The sequence below is a fragment of the Nestor notabilis genome, unplaced genomic scaffold (assembly GCF_000696875.1).
Source record: "Nestor notabilis isolate BGI_N333 unplaced genomic scaffold, ASM69687v1 scaffold14188, whole genome shotgun sequence".
NCBI lineage: Eukaryota > Metazoa > Chordata > Aves > Psittaciformes > Psittacidae > Nestor > Nestor notabilis.
In genome coordinates, this window is record NW_009939723.1 from 5,671 (window position 1) to 17,975 (window position 12,305).

Here is a 12,305-nt window from a genome sequence, read left to right on the forward strand (position 1 = left end):
ACCTGTGATACCCCCCTGCTCCGACCATTCAGCTGTTGGTGAAGGGGGTACATGAAACTCTGGTAGCTCAGAGAGTTGTTCCTGCTCTCATTACTCTCTCCAGTGACCCTGAAATGTAAGTTTCCTGACTGCCTTATATCTAGCATCCCTCTTAATACTTAGGAAGAAATAACCATCAGTTCTGTTTCTTATAACTGAACAAAAATTTGTTTTTGAACAAATTTAACTTTTAAATCACAAATTAAAAGATTTATTGCAACACCTAGATACTGGATAAAACTGCTGAATAAACTTTAAATAGAAAACTTAAATCAGTGTCATTCAGTGTTTATGGTTTCTTTTATTTAATTATATTCTCAGGTTTGAAATTTGCTTACATCATTTCTTAGGAGAAAGGTGGATATTAATGTGTTCTGTAATGCTATCAGCTTCACTACTGCAAAATTAAATGTCATCTGCATTACTGAAATACAGAATGGTTTTGGCTGAATCTGATTTCTGATAGGCAACGATAGTACTTAATTTCCTGGACTTTCTGATGTGGTATTTCTTTCAAGCTATGGAGGGATGCTTTGCTAATCTCACTAACAAGTTGTTACTAATAAATGCTACAGCATGAGTAGAGTTTTAACCATTTTAATGTCTTGTGTGGGTGACTAAACCAAGAAAACCCCCAAGGGTCTGCCTGCCCATCTTCAGTCACAGCTAACCTAGTTCTTCAAGTTTACCAAACCGTTTTCTATTGCATGTTGACTGGTTTACAGCTGACTCTTCGAGGCATGGGTGAAGCATTAGTTGACAAGCGGGTTGCTCCGGCCCTTGTTACCTTGTCCAGTGATCCTGAATTGTGAGTTTCAGATTGAGACCTTGAGTTAATCCTGTCTTTTTCCTGATCTGCTTTTTTTTTTGTTTGTTTGTTTTGTCATTGCTAGAAACTAATGTAACTTAAAGTACTAATTTTTTAATTTGGATTTATTTTTTATTAATTTTATTCTTAATCTTTAACACATCTTAAAGACTCTATTTTTCTGTTGTAGTTCAGTAAGGATTGCAACAATTCCTGCTTTTGGGACCATCATGGAAACTGTAACTCAGAGAGAGGTAAAACACCTGTTCTCAGGCTGTTGGTTTTGTAGCATAAGAAGTGGGTGAATTTTTTTTAGAAATCCAGAAATTTGTTAAAGAACTTGGAGGAAGGAAAAAAAATGCAGCTTATAAATTATTTCTTCCTTTGTTATATCCTCTTCCAAAATGCTTTCCAGTTTTGCAGTGGTCTTGGAGGAGAGGAACAAACCAAACCTCTTGTAACTAATAAAAACATTTCCTTCTAAATACCAAACCAAGTATAAACAAATAAAACCAAATATGTAGAGGAGGAGGCCTGTGCTGGAAGATGGGAAGTCCCATGCTCAAATTGTTTTTTAAAACATTCTCCAATAGAGTTGAGAAATTCAAGCCCATTATTTCCAAATAGAATAGTCTTACCTTAAAATGCTATCCAAAAGATGTGGTAGGATTCATCTACCGATATGCTTTAGGATATCCTGCTTGGTTTCCAACTGCTTTAGAAGAGCATGACCCTCTTGTAGTTCCTGTCATCTGCTGATTTAACCCATTGTGTTCAAGATGGCATTAAAAGACATGATAGTGACATAACTGAGTTAATCCTCGAGGATAATATAGATATGCAATTCTTAGTAATAGTTCAGCATCCTGAAAAAGACACCCAGGATTCTGCTGTAAACAGGAGAAATACTGTATTTTGTTTTGTGTAAAAACTACAATCGAATTTCTTGTTAAAGTCCCTGCAGCTTTTTGCAGAGCTTGCATTCTTCCTGTAATTTCAACATCTTCTAAAAGAATGTGTTTGAGGAAATGTGAGTAAGAAGTCAGTGATGACTCACAAGTACTTGGACGATGGATAAGTTACAATTTTGCAGCTTGGAATGCATGCCTATAATCAGTTTGGGAAGAATACTGTTTTGTTACCACACAAAAATTACTGTATCCATTGCACTGATTATAATAAGCCTTAGAGTACAGAGGTGATATTGCCTTCCAAAATGTATCAGAAAATGTTATTTTTACAACTTTGAATGCAAATAAATACTTACGTCATCTTAGATGTATTTGTATTTTCAGTTTTTTCTAGCCTTTTAGTTGAAGAAATCTTATTAATTCCATTGGTTTTATGATGCTTATCTTGCATCTTTGTCCTCTGGAACTTTTTTCAGCATATTGAGGTATTACCAAAAAAATCAAGTGAATTCAGCTCTACTTAAACAGGAAAACTCCAACGATACTAATAGTAAGAGTGAAATATTAATAGCAGGTAAAAAATGTGAGTATCAAAACCAGGAAACCTCAGAAGGAAAGATCAGCTATATGGGAGCACCTGTCTGTAGTTAAAGGTAGCTCAGACTAAGACACAGATAATAGTCTTTAAAATGTAGAGCTGCATTGAAGAGTTTGGAACATCCGGTCAGAAAAAAATTTGTAACTTAACAGAAGGTCTGAGGTGTATCCACTGAAATATGAAAGATTCTAAACATACTCTTGAATTAACCATCATGGCTTCTAGTATCTTTATTCTTTTGTGTACTTTTTATTTCTCTGGGAACATTTAAGCTTCTGGAAAGAGTAAAAATGCAGCTGGCATCTTTCCTGGAGGACCCTCAATATCAAGACCAACATTCTCTACACACAGAAATCATAAAAACATTTGGAAGAGTTGGACCTAATGCTGAGCCTAGATTTAGAGATGAATGTAAGTTGCATCAGTGGGAGGATGCAGCCTTCCTCTTTCTAAAAGCTAATAGTATGCTGGCTATATTCTTGTTTGTTTGTTTGTTTGTATTTGCAAAAAACTTGATGAAAACTTGTTTCCAGAATTTGATCTGTCCCAATATTTGAGACTTTGCTAATACAATTGTCATTTTACCTGACATTGCTGTGTCACTGGCACATGGTGATGAATGATTTCAGAGCCAGAGGGGACTGGTCACTATGCTGCAGAGCAAATTCAAAGTTGCAAAATGCCGTCTTTCCCCCTCCCCCCTCCATTGTTTCACCTCTCGCTGGTGTAATTGTTTGACCTGCTGCTGAATTTCAAGTGTTCAACACTTTCTAAATGAAAGTGTGGCACCAGTTAACAAAACAGCTGCTTTTTCACGGCCCTGAGATGTAAAGCAGGTAGAAGAGCCAAGTGATTGTTACACTGTCTTTAAAGATACTTAAAAATGAAACAAGAGGAGCTATCACACCTCCCACCTGTGGGTGTTTAGTTTAACAGGCTATAAACTCCTTAGGCTTCCTCAGTAGTCAGTGAAGATTTGTCATGATATGCATATCACTGTCAGTAGTTTATCATCTGTATTTGTTAAATAGAATCATATTTTAGACAGCTTTAGCAGCAAGAGAGTAATTACGTTGCAAAATATTTTCTGTAAACTGTTACTATTTCAAATGTACTCTGAGGTACCATTTTCTGTTAGGTTGTGTTACCACAGTTTTGTTTTGAGTTTGAGCTGATCAGTTAATCTGCAAGGACAGTCCCATCAAAAGCCATTATTTGCAGTTCTTATTCCACAGTGATGCGTGCTGCTTCAAATGCCTGTGATTTCCACTTAGGAACCGTTTCATGCTAAGCGTGTCTGTAGAAAGAAATTTGAAATACTTATTCCAGTATTTCCTTTTACAGTTGTTATTCCACACTTGCTCAAGTTAGCCTTGGTTAACAACCAGCAGTCCGTGGATTCGAAGAGATTGGATATCGCTACTCACCTGTTTGAAGCTTACAGTGCTCTTTCCTGTTGTTGTATCCTTTTTTAGGAAAAGTTTAGTTCTTAATTCTTTGGTGGGAGGAGAAGATTAATACTTGAGAAATAACTAAGTTTGTCTTTGAATGTGTGATGTAAAACATGATCTGCTCAGTGTAAAGAAGGGGTTTTCACAGATGAATGTGCTGGGTTGACCTTGACTGGAGGCCGGGTGCCTACCAACCTGCTCTATTAATCCCTTCCTCAGCAGGACAGGGTAGGGAGAAAAGAAGGTGGAAAAAAACTCATGTGTCAAGATAAAGTCAGTTTAATAAAGCAAAAGCAATGTTCGCACTTGGAAGCAAAGGAAAACAAGCTTTATTCACCACTTCCAGGAAGCAGGGCCTCAAGTTCATGTAGTGGTTGTTATAGAAGACAAATGCCGTAATAATGAATGTCCCTGCTCCTCCTCCTTTCTCTTAGCTCTTACTGTTGAGCAGACATTATATGGTATGGAATATCCCTTTGGTCAGTTTGGGGCAGCTGTACTGGCTGTGTCCCCTCACCAGATCTTGCCCACCCCCACCCTCTAATGGTGACGGGGCAATGTTGGAGAGACAACATTGATGCTGTGCGAGCACTGCTCAGCAGCAGCCAAACAGAGGTGTGTTATCAGCACCTTTCTAGCTACCACTACAAAGCACAGCATATCAGGGCTGCTTTGTGGAAAATTAACTCCATCTCAGGTAGGCCCAACACAGTGGAACTGATAGATACTTAAAAAAACCCCACAAAACCCAAAAAAAAAACCCCAGACCAGAGCCCTTGATCTTAAACAGTAAATTGGGGGGAAAAAAATCTGAAAAGAGTAGTACGGATGTATGAAATATATGAAGCTAAATATGTTTAAGATATTTTTTTCTTTTTTGTTAGTCATGAAGTGCTAAATGCTGTTGTTTTCTTGGGTTTTGCTGCTGTAGCTTGTCCCTATGTTCAGTAGAACATTAACAGAAGACAAAGAAAATAAAAAAATGTGTAATTTCAGAGCACAATCCTTATTATGCCTTAACAACCTGGGGTTTAGTTATTTCAGAGGATCTAATGGTCAATCACTTTTTACCAGGACTTAAGTGTTTACGAACTGATATGGAACATCTCTCGCCAGAGCATGAGGTGAGCAGCTATGTTTACTAACCGAGTATGAGATGCAGGTGGCGGCAAAAGTTGAAACATAATGGTATTTCAAACCAAAAGGTAAGGAGAGCTTACTTGTAAGTGCTATCAAAGCATAGCGCTGGGGGAGGAGCGTGTGTCTTTGTAAGTCAACTGTCAGAAATGCATGTAGAAACACAGATCTTAGATGTACAAAAATGTGGAAGTGTTCCAATGGACAGGTAGAAATGCTAAGTAACAAAAATTATGGCTGCTGTGCTAAGAAATCTTGGCTTTCTTTTGATACAGGAAGAAAGCTTGCTTTTTCACTGGGATTCTGAATGCATTTCTCTTGTACCTCTGTACTCTTCACTACTTACATAATATTTTACGCAAATAAAGGGCAGCAAATTGAGCAGTAGGAGTTCTAGTCCTGTTACTCATACACAGGTTTGAATGCTGCTTTCTGAAACATTCAAGGATGTGCAACACCTGCTACCCAGACCGCTTCAAATATCAGATCTGCAGACTGGGCTACATCTTACCAGTGTAATAAATGATTTCAAATGGTATTTTGTGCTGCAGCTGTCTTACGGGGATTTGACAGAAACCAGCTTTTTTATGTATAAAAATCCATTTTAAAATAGTTATCGCTTGGTAGTAACTCTTAGTGACTAATCTGTATTTTGGAGATTGAAATTAGGTTATGTCCTTGTATTTTATTCAAGTTTTGGTAAGGCACTACTAATTTCAGTTGCTTGTAGCTTTGACATTTTAAGTTTAGTGTCTCAAAGCACTTAGCTTTCTCCTGAGCTGTGAGTAGAGAAAGCTGCCATTCATGAAGTGAGTATGTTTATAGTTCCACACTCTGCATTGCAACTGCTTTGCTTCAGTGTTTCAAATGCTTTTGTTTTAATGTGTTAAAACAGTATGGTTATGCGCAGAGTTATATATCTGTGCAATGAATGGTATGATTTCTTTCAAAGCCTGCTATTGGGAATCATTCCTTCATTTTTGGTGTGCTGGGAAAATGTAAAATGTCAGCGTGGGTGTGTTTTGAGTCTTAGATATTCTGCAGAAGCCTTTAACATTGCAGTTGCCTAAGTAAAGCAAAAAAGCCAAGATTCGCAGAAACCCTGGCAGACACCAGTGAAATGATACCAAGTTGGCTTTAACACTTCCTTTCCACTAAAAATTTGTCTCAGGATGCCATCACACTTTTTTCTTTCCTATTTCTTTCATGCATAGTGTTGGTGAAGATATGAATTTTAAAAGGTCCTTGAAAACTCTCAAAAGGCAAATAGAGGGAAGATGAATGTATGTTGACGTTAATTGCTAATAAATAAAAGTATTGTTTGAAAAAAGGAAGATAAGGAGTGAGTTTGCTTTGGATCTATTTTAAAAAGCCAGGGGAAACAGGAGGCAGTCTTGGACTCCCATAACTATTTCAAAAACATTTTCTTCCTTTAAATATTTTGAATGATTTTGTTGTTTCTAGCCATAAGGCATTATCAGATAGCTGGAATTTAAATGCACTTGAAAAGCAACAGAGAGTCTCTTTAAATAGTTCTGTTAATGTCAGAATTAGTTGTGGAGTAGATTTTGTACAAAGTGTTAATGTAAAAGAAAATCACATATATTCTCTTCCTTATGTGTCATAGGTTATTTTAAGCTCCATGATAAAAGAGTGTGAACAGAAAGTGGAAAACAAGACCGTCCAAGAACCACAGGGGTAAGACTTCAACTTCTCTTTTTATTTTTTTTTTTTTCTTTTTTTTTCACTGTGCCTCCTGAGTTACGTTCTGCAGAGTGTAATCCATAATGGTGTCTGAGGCTTGTGACCAGAAATCCAGCACTGACATACTCCGTATTTGAAAGAAGATTTTAGGAACTTCAGTTTGTGATTGTTTGTCTCCAGTGTAAAACACGGGACAATTTTAGTCATTGCAATGATACTCTTGTTTTCCCGTGTTACTTAATTCTTAATTGTTTATCCATTTAAAGCAGTAATTTAATTTCTGTCCTGAATCCAAGAAAGCAGGGAATGCTTGGCCTACATGCTTAGAGCAAAGGATGTGTCACACACCTTGCAACCCACTTTCATGGGGGTGCCCTGCAGGCTGAAAGAGTTGCTCTGGTCATAGTAATGACCAGCTCCAGGCTGCTGGTTTTGCTTGCATGTGGCTAGCGTACACCAAGAACAGGTTTTTTCCAGTGTATAAAGTGACCTCATGTAGTGTGTGTTAGTTTTACCAAGGTCATCTTCCCTGTACTATGGAGCCAGCATAGTAGGTACCCAGTAGGTAGTTGTGATAAGCCAGAATTAGCAGCCAGATTCTTTGCAGATCTGATGCTAAGCCATTGCTGTAGACTCACCAACCAACCTGTGCAAGGACATCCCTCCACATATGACTTAACATTTTGCCTAACAAATTGATATATTAGAATCAGTTGCCTACATGGTCATCTACTACTTTGTCAATATTTTCCCTGTAGGGGATTTATGGACTTTTTTTTTTTAAAAAAAATTCTGCAGACTAACCAATACTCTTCTTTGATTTTCATTTTCATACTTCGTGCAATAAAAAAGCCACTGCCTCAGACTTTGACTATGTAAAGAAAAAAAATAATAGCAGTGTATCTGCCTAAATATATAGGACTTTTATGTCTGATAAACATTTATCATTTCTCAAGCAACTACTTGACAGCCTTTTAGGAGAGAGCATTAGAAAATATGAAATTGATTTCCTTCTCAGGCAAGCATATTCCCAGAGTGCAGCAAATATAGATGATACCAAGCTGGTCTCATTAAACACCACCATTAATCTTAACCTGAAGGGTTTTTGATTTTCTTACCTGTATTAACTGAACTGTGAAACCAAAGGTTATGAAACAAAATTCCTTGGCTGAGCTGTCCTAATTCTCAAGTTGGACAGGAGTTTTAACTTTTAATGTGTGCTTTTGCCTCTCAAATGTGTTAACCTCTTTAGTTCATCAAAGCTGTTCTCTGCATGGCTAGAGTTTGAGTGATCAGCTTTTCTTTTATGTAGGGTTTAGACTTACCTTGCTTTAGCCTGTATCAGTGCAAGACATGTCAACCTAAATGTAAGAGGTCTGTATTACTTAAAATCCCTCTAACAAAACTATTACAAAATCACAGTTAGTCCTATTAAGCACTTGCAGAAACAGATAAATGCAATCATGATTCAACATCCAGTGTGTTTTCTTTTAGAATGCATCTGCTGAAAACTGCAAGATTTGAAAAGGATGTCTTTGAAATGTGTTGCTTTGTTTTTTAATTAGCCTTTGCCTTTCTTATTCAAAGCCAGGCTGTGGTTGCAGTCTTTTACTGTACAAAATTAACATGAAATATTTTGCCACTGAAGAAATGACCTTTTCATATACATGAATGTGGTTTGTTTTATTTTTTTTCCTTGCTAAGCCCTTGTAAATTTCGGTTCCTAATTTCAGTGTTAAATATATATTTGATGAAGGATTTAAAGGCAACTAGGACATAAATTGCTGAATTTTAACAACACGAGAATGCATGCACAAAACCCCCAAGACTCTGCAAAAGCAATCATAAGGTGCTGCTGGTCATCTTGTCTTTGCCCCTTACTGATAGAAAAGGTTGGTCAAATAATACAGGGTCACAGAAATAGGTTTTAAAAAAAGATTAAACTTGGTCTTTTTAAATACTGATAACCACTTTCGTTAAACATTTTATGTAACAGTTAACAGTTTTATGCTTTATGATACTCTTCAGATGTGCTATGTGTACCTAAGGCCCCTTCAAAGATCTAGGTCCTGCAGAAGACAGGGAGTCAATTCAGCTTAAAAAGTAGAAGGGATGTGGAATACATTTGAGAGGATATATTTCTGATACAATTAAGCTATCTGCAAATCCACAAGCAGCTTTAGTGAGAAGCTTCCCTTTTGGTCTTTCAAGTACACTGTTTAAAGATAACCAGTATTCATTACTTTTTTTTTGTGGTATGAAATAGGAAAAAGTACTGAATGCATCCCTGCTACCTTTGAAGAAATCCTTAAAATTCTGTTGACACAGTTTGGAGTTAACTAATTTGACCTGCCTTGATGCAGAAGTGTCTGACAGAACCGTTTATAACCTTGCAGACTGAAAAGTCAGTTCCTGGAAGCTGGCCTGTGCCAGTAAGACAGATCTTCTGCTCTTAGGTATAATTTTGAAATGCAGAGTCCATGTTGAGCTCACAAGGGAGAATTTCACTGGTAATGTTTTGTAAAATTGGTCCTGTCTAATGTTGAAAAATGTTTGCCATTTTAACTACAAATATAGGAAGTATGGAATATTTATTAATATTCCTGCTATCATACTTTTGCCTGTTGCACGCTATCTTAAGACAGATTACTTGTACTATGCTGAACAGTTACATATATCTAAAATAGAGCTCATTCATACATTTCAAATTTAAAAATCAGTTTTGCAGCATTTGGATAATTTAGTAACATGTTGTTCAAAGTTGTAGCATCTGGTAGGCTCAGCATTGATTGGGTTGCTCCTTCTAGTCCAGTTTCTGGGGAAAATTGTGGGCTCTCCATTGTTTTTTCTAGTTCATACAAAGTAAGAACATGCAAGCAAAGGTTGTAGGAGTCACATTCAGGCCAACCAGGAGAAAGCTCTTTATGCAACAAGGGCTAATGACCTAGTAGGACTCAGTGCCCCAGAGTGGGATTTACAAGAAGTTTACAAGGGGAACGAGAGAAACCTGAACAAATAATGTTAAATAAAGATTCATTGGGAGTTTCTAGATGACAGTCCACACCAAATTTAAACTCTGCTCATGTGGAAATAGTTGGAAAATAAGAGAGTTACAAATTAAAAGAGAGAGGTCAATGTTTCGTACTTACCTTGCATTTACTCTTCCCTACGTATCTGCTGATGGTCACTGTTAGAAGCAAGATACTTGAGCTACGTAGGCCCTTGGTCTGACCTAGTACCATTGTTCTTATATTACTAAGTGTAAGGATTGACATTTCTTGTGAGAAGATAAAGCCAATCTTCCACAGAGGTATTTGTCACTAGGACAATTGCCCAGTAGCTAACAAGTGCTAATAACAAGTGCTAACTTCCAAAGGCAGTGAAAAGTAGTGTGCACAAAAATATTCTATGGTTTTCACTAGGACTGTGAGAACACAATAATCAATTTAACAGTGTATATTGGGGCTGGGTGGTCATGGTTTTTCAGTGCTTGATGAACTGGTCTTCTGTGATGTTAAAACCTCTAAAATGCAAGGACAGTTCAACTGCTTGTCAAATAACAGCAGAGTGTTCTTTTTTGTTTTGTGGTCTTATGTTGCTAATATCTTTACTTTCCTAGCTCAATGTCAATTGCAGCGAGCCTTGTGAGTGAAGACACAAAGACCAAGTTTTTGAACAAAATGGGCCAGCTGACTACATCAGGTGCAATGTTGGCTAATGTGTTTCAGAGGAAGAAGTAAGATGGGAAAAGGAACCCCCAGCTAACACTAAAATGGACCTCACAGAGACTGGTTCCTGTACTTGAAGTACTTGCCTTTTAATTTCTTCTGTCTTATGTTCTTGTAGTATAATTTTATTCTAACCTCCAAAGATATTTGCACTGCTTTTGAATATCGCTGTGTATCTGTTAATTTTGGGTTACCTGTGGTTGATATAAAACTGAAATCATAGTCTGTACCAAGTCCCTGTTCTGTGTTCTTGTCTTTCCAGCATAATTTTTTTTTTTTTTTTTTTTTATATAGTGGAAGGTTGTTTGGGTTTTGTTCTTTTTTATTTTCTGACAGGATATCAGCAAGTATCTGTATTATACATGGAGCTATTATGATGGTACTTAAAATAATGTAAATTTGAAGTCATTGTCATGAAGTAATAAAAGTGGAGATTACTTATGTATTTAAATTATGAAAGAGTAATGCAGATTTTTTTTATGATGTTTCTAAAAAGAAGAGGAAGAGCCACCAGCATTTGTCTGTGCTTCTAGGATTGTTTTTGTAAGTATTGTGCATCTTGAATCCAGAGGAATTGCAGTATCTAATGTATGAGACTGTTTGCACTGCATCAGTCTGCAGGGAACGTTCATGTTTCAGATGCTTTATGCTGACATTGTAAATGCTGTACAAAGTCCTTCAGATAAAATTCTCACATCTGTTTTGTTTTCTTGAGGGATGTTTTCATTTGTTGGGGTTTTTGTTTTATTTTAAAGCACTTTAACAGCCAGTCTACACATCCAGAGGCACATCCACTAAGTAAAGGAAAAACATGATATATTAATAAAAGTTAATAAATGTATAAGCTACTACACGGGGGTCCCAAAACAGTTCTGCAGGCAGAGTTATGCAGGAGAAAGAGTGCTTTCATCTTGCATTCGCTGTGCAGTTCTGTATACTGTGAAAACTAAAATTAAGATTTTGTTGTTGTTGTTGGGATTTAGCTTGAATCTTGGTTCAAATTTAACTTCAGTGTATTTGAAGTCGTTAACAGAGTTTGACATGCAGTTTCTTTAAAATGTTAGGTAGGCTGCATACACACTTCATAAAAATGACATTACAAGGAGTATCTTCAACAACTACCAAATACTTCTGTTAGCAAGGAAGCATTAACAACTAAATCCTTCTATTCTTACACAGCACTTTCTTTTTCTTTTCTCCCCTTCTTTATGTCAATGTAAGCTTCTGAAAGTAAACTTAAGTGCATGCATGAACTGGTGTGAGGTCACAAAATATGAAAGCTCAGGCATTCTCTGACATGATTCCATTCAATTGGAAGCATTAACATCTTCGAGGACAGGGGAAGCAAAAGGAGTGAGGGAAGAAAGTACTCGCTTCTGAAGTAGAATATGGATGGAGTAGCACTTCAGGTATTGCCCTTAGACAAAAGTAACAGAGAACTTGGGGCTGCTTCTAACTGCTTCATATCTGTGCCTGTTGGCTCTGCATATACAGTTGCCTGCCATGTTTGTGTTGTGACAGGGCCTGCTGCACACTTGCACACTGTCAGTCCCTTTACACTGCACTGATGAAACATGTTCTTGAGATTACAGACAGCTCCATTCCTTCGTGTTGCTTGTTACCATGAAAGTACACTTTTAGCAGACTGACTGTGAAATGGAGACATTCCTGAGGAATGGGAAGTGGTGATGTTCCTCTCTATTGTTCTGTTGTCAATAAAAGGTTTCGTATACCTGCCTTGTCTTGTTACTTCTAGTCTTCTCTGAAAAAGGTTATCACATCAAAACACCTGTTACAGGAGAGAAGTCTAATGTGCAGACATTATTTAGCTTGAAATTTGTTTATGTAGTAGATGGTAGACTTGTCATGTGGCTGCGTTGCCACTTTCATGCAGGGTCTCCTCCTCTTCCTTCTCTCTTCTATGTTCCA

General features: G+C 37.1%; 1 protein-coding gene across 1 annotated transcript in view; it reads left to right on the plus strand.

Moving 5' to 3' along the window:
• LOC104409967 (lisH domain and HEAT repeat-containing protein KIAA1468-like) overlaps window positions 1-11,077 on the plus strand; it is a gene marked incomplete at its 5' end in the record, with an annotated part of 16,642 nt that extends 5,565 nt beyond the window's left edge. The window contains 7 exons of the mRNA XM_010020010.1: window positions 33-115; window positions 1,038-1,101; window positions 2,629-2,767; window positions 3,701-3,817; window positions 4,843-4,931; window positions 6,572-6,642; window positions 10,268-11,077. Coding sequence (XP_010018312.1) covers window positions 33-115; window positions 1,038-1,101; window positions 2,629-2,767; window positions 3,701-3,817; window positions 4,843-4,931; window positions 6,572-6,642; window positions 10,268-10,388 — 684 coding nt within the window. The remainder of the gene's footprint in view (window positions 1-32; window positions 116-1,037; window positions 1,102-2,628; window positions 2,768-3,700; window positions 3,818-4,842; window positions 4,932-6,571; window positions 6,643-10,267) is intronic.
• Window positions 11,078-12,305: the final 1,228 nt, after the last annotated feature.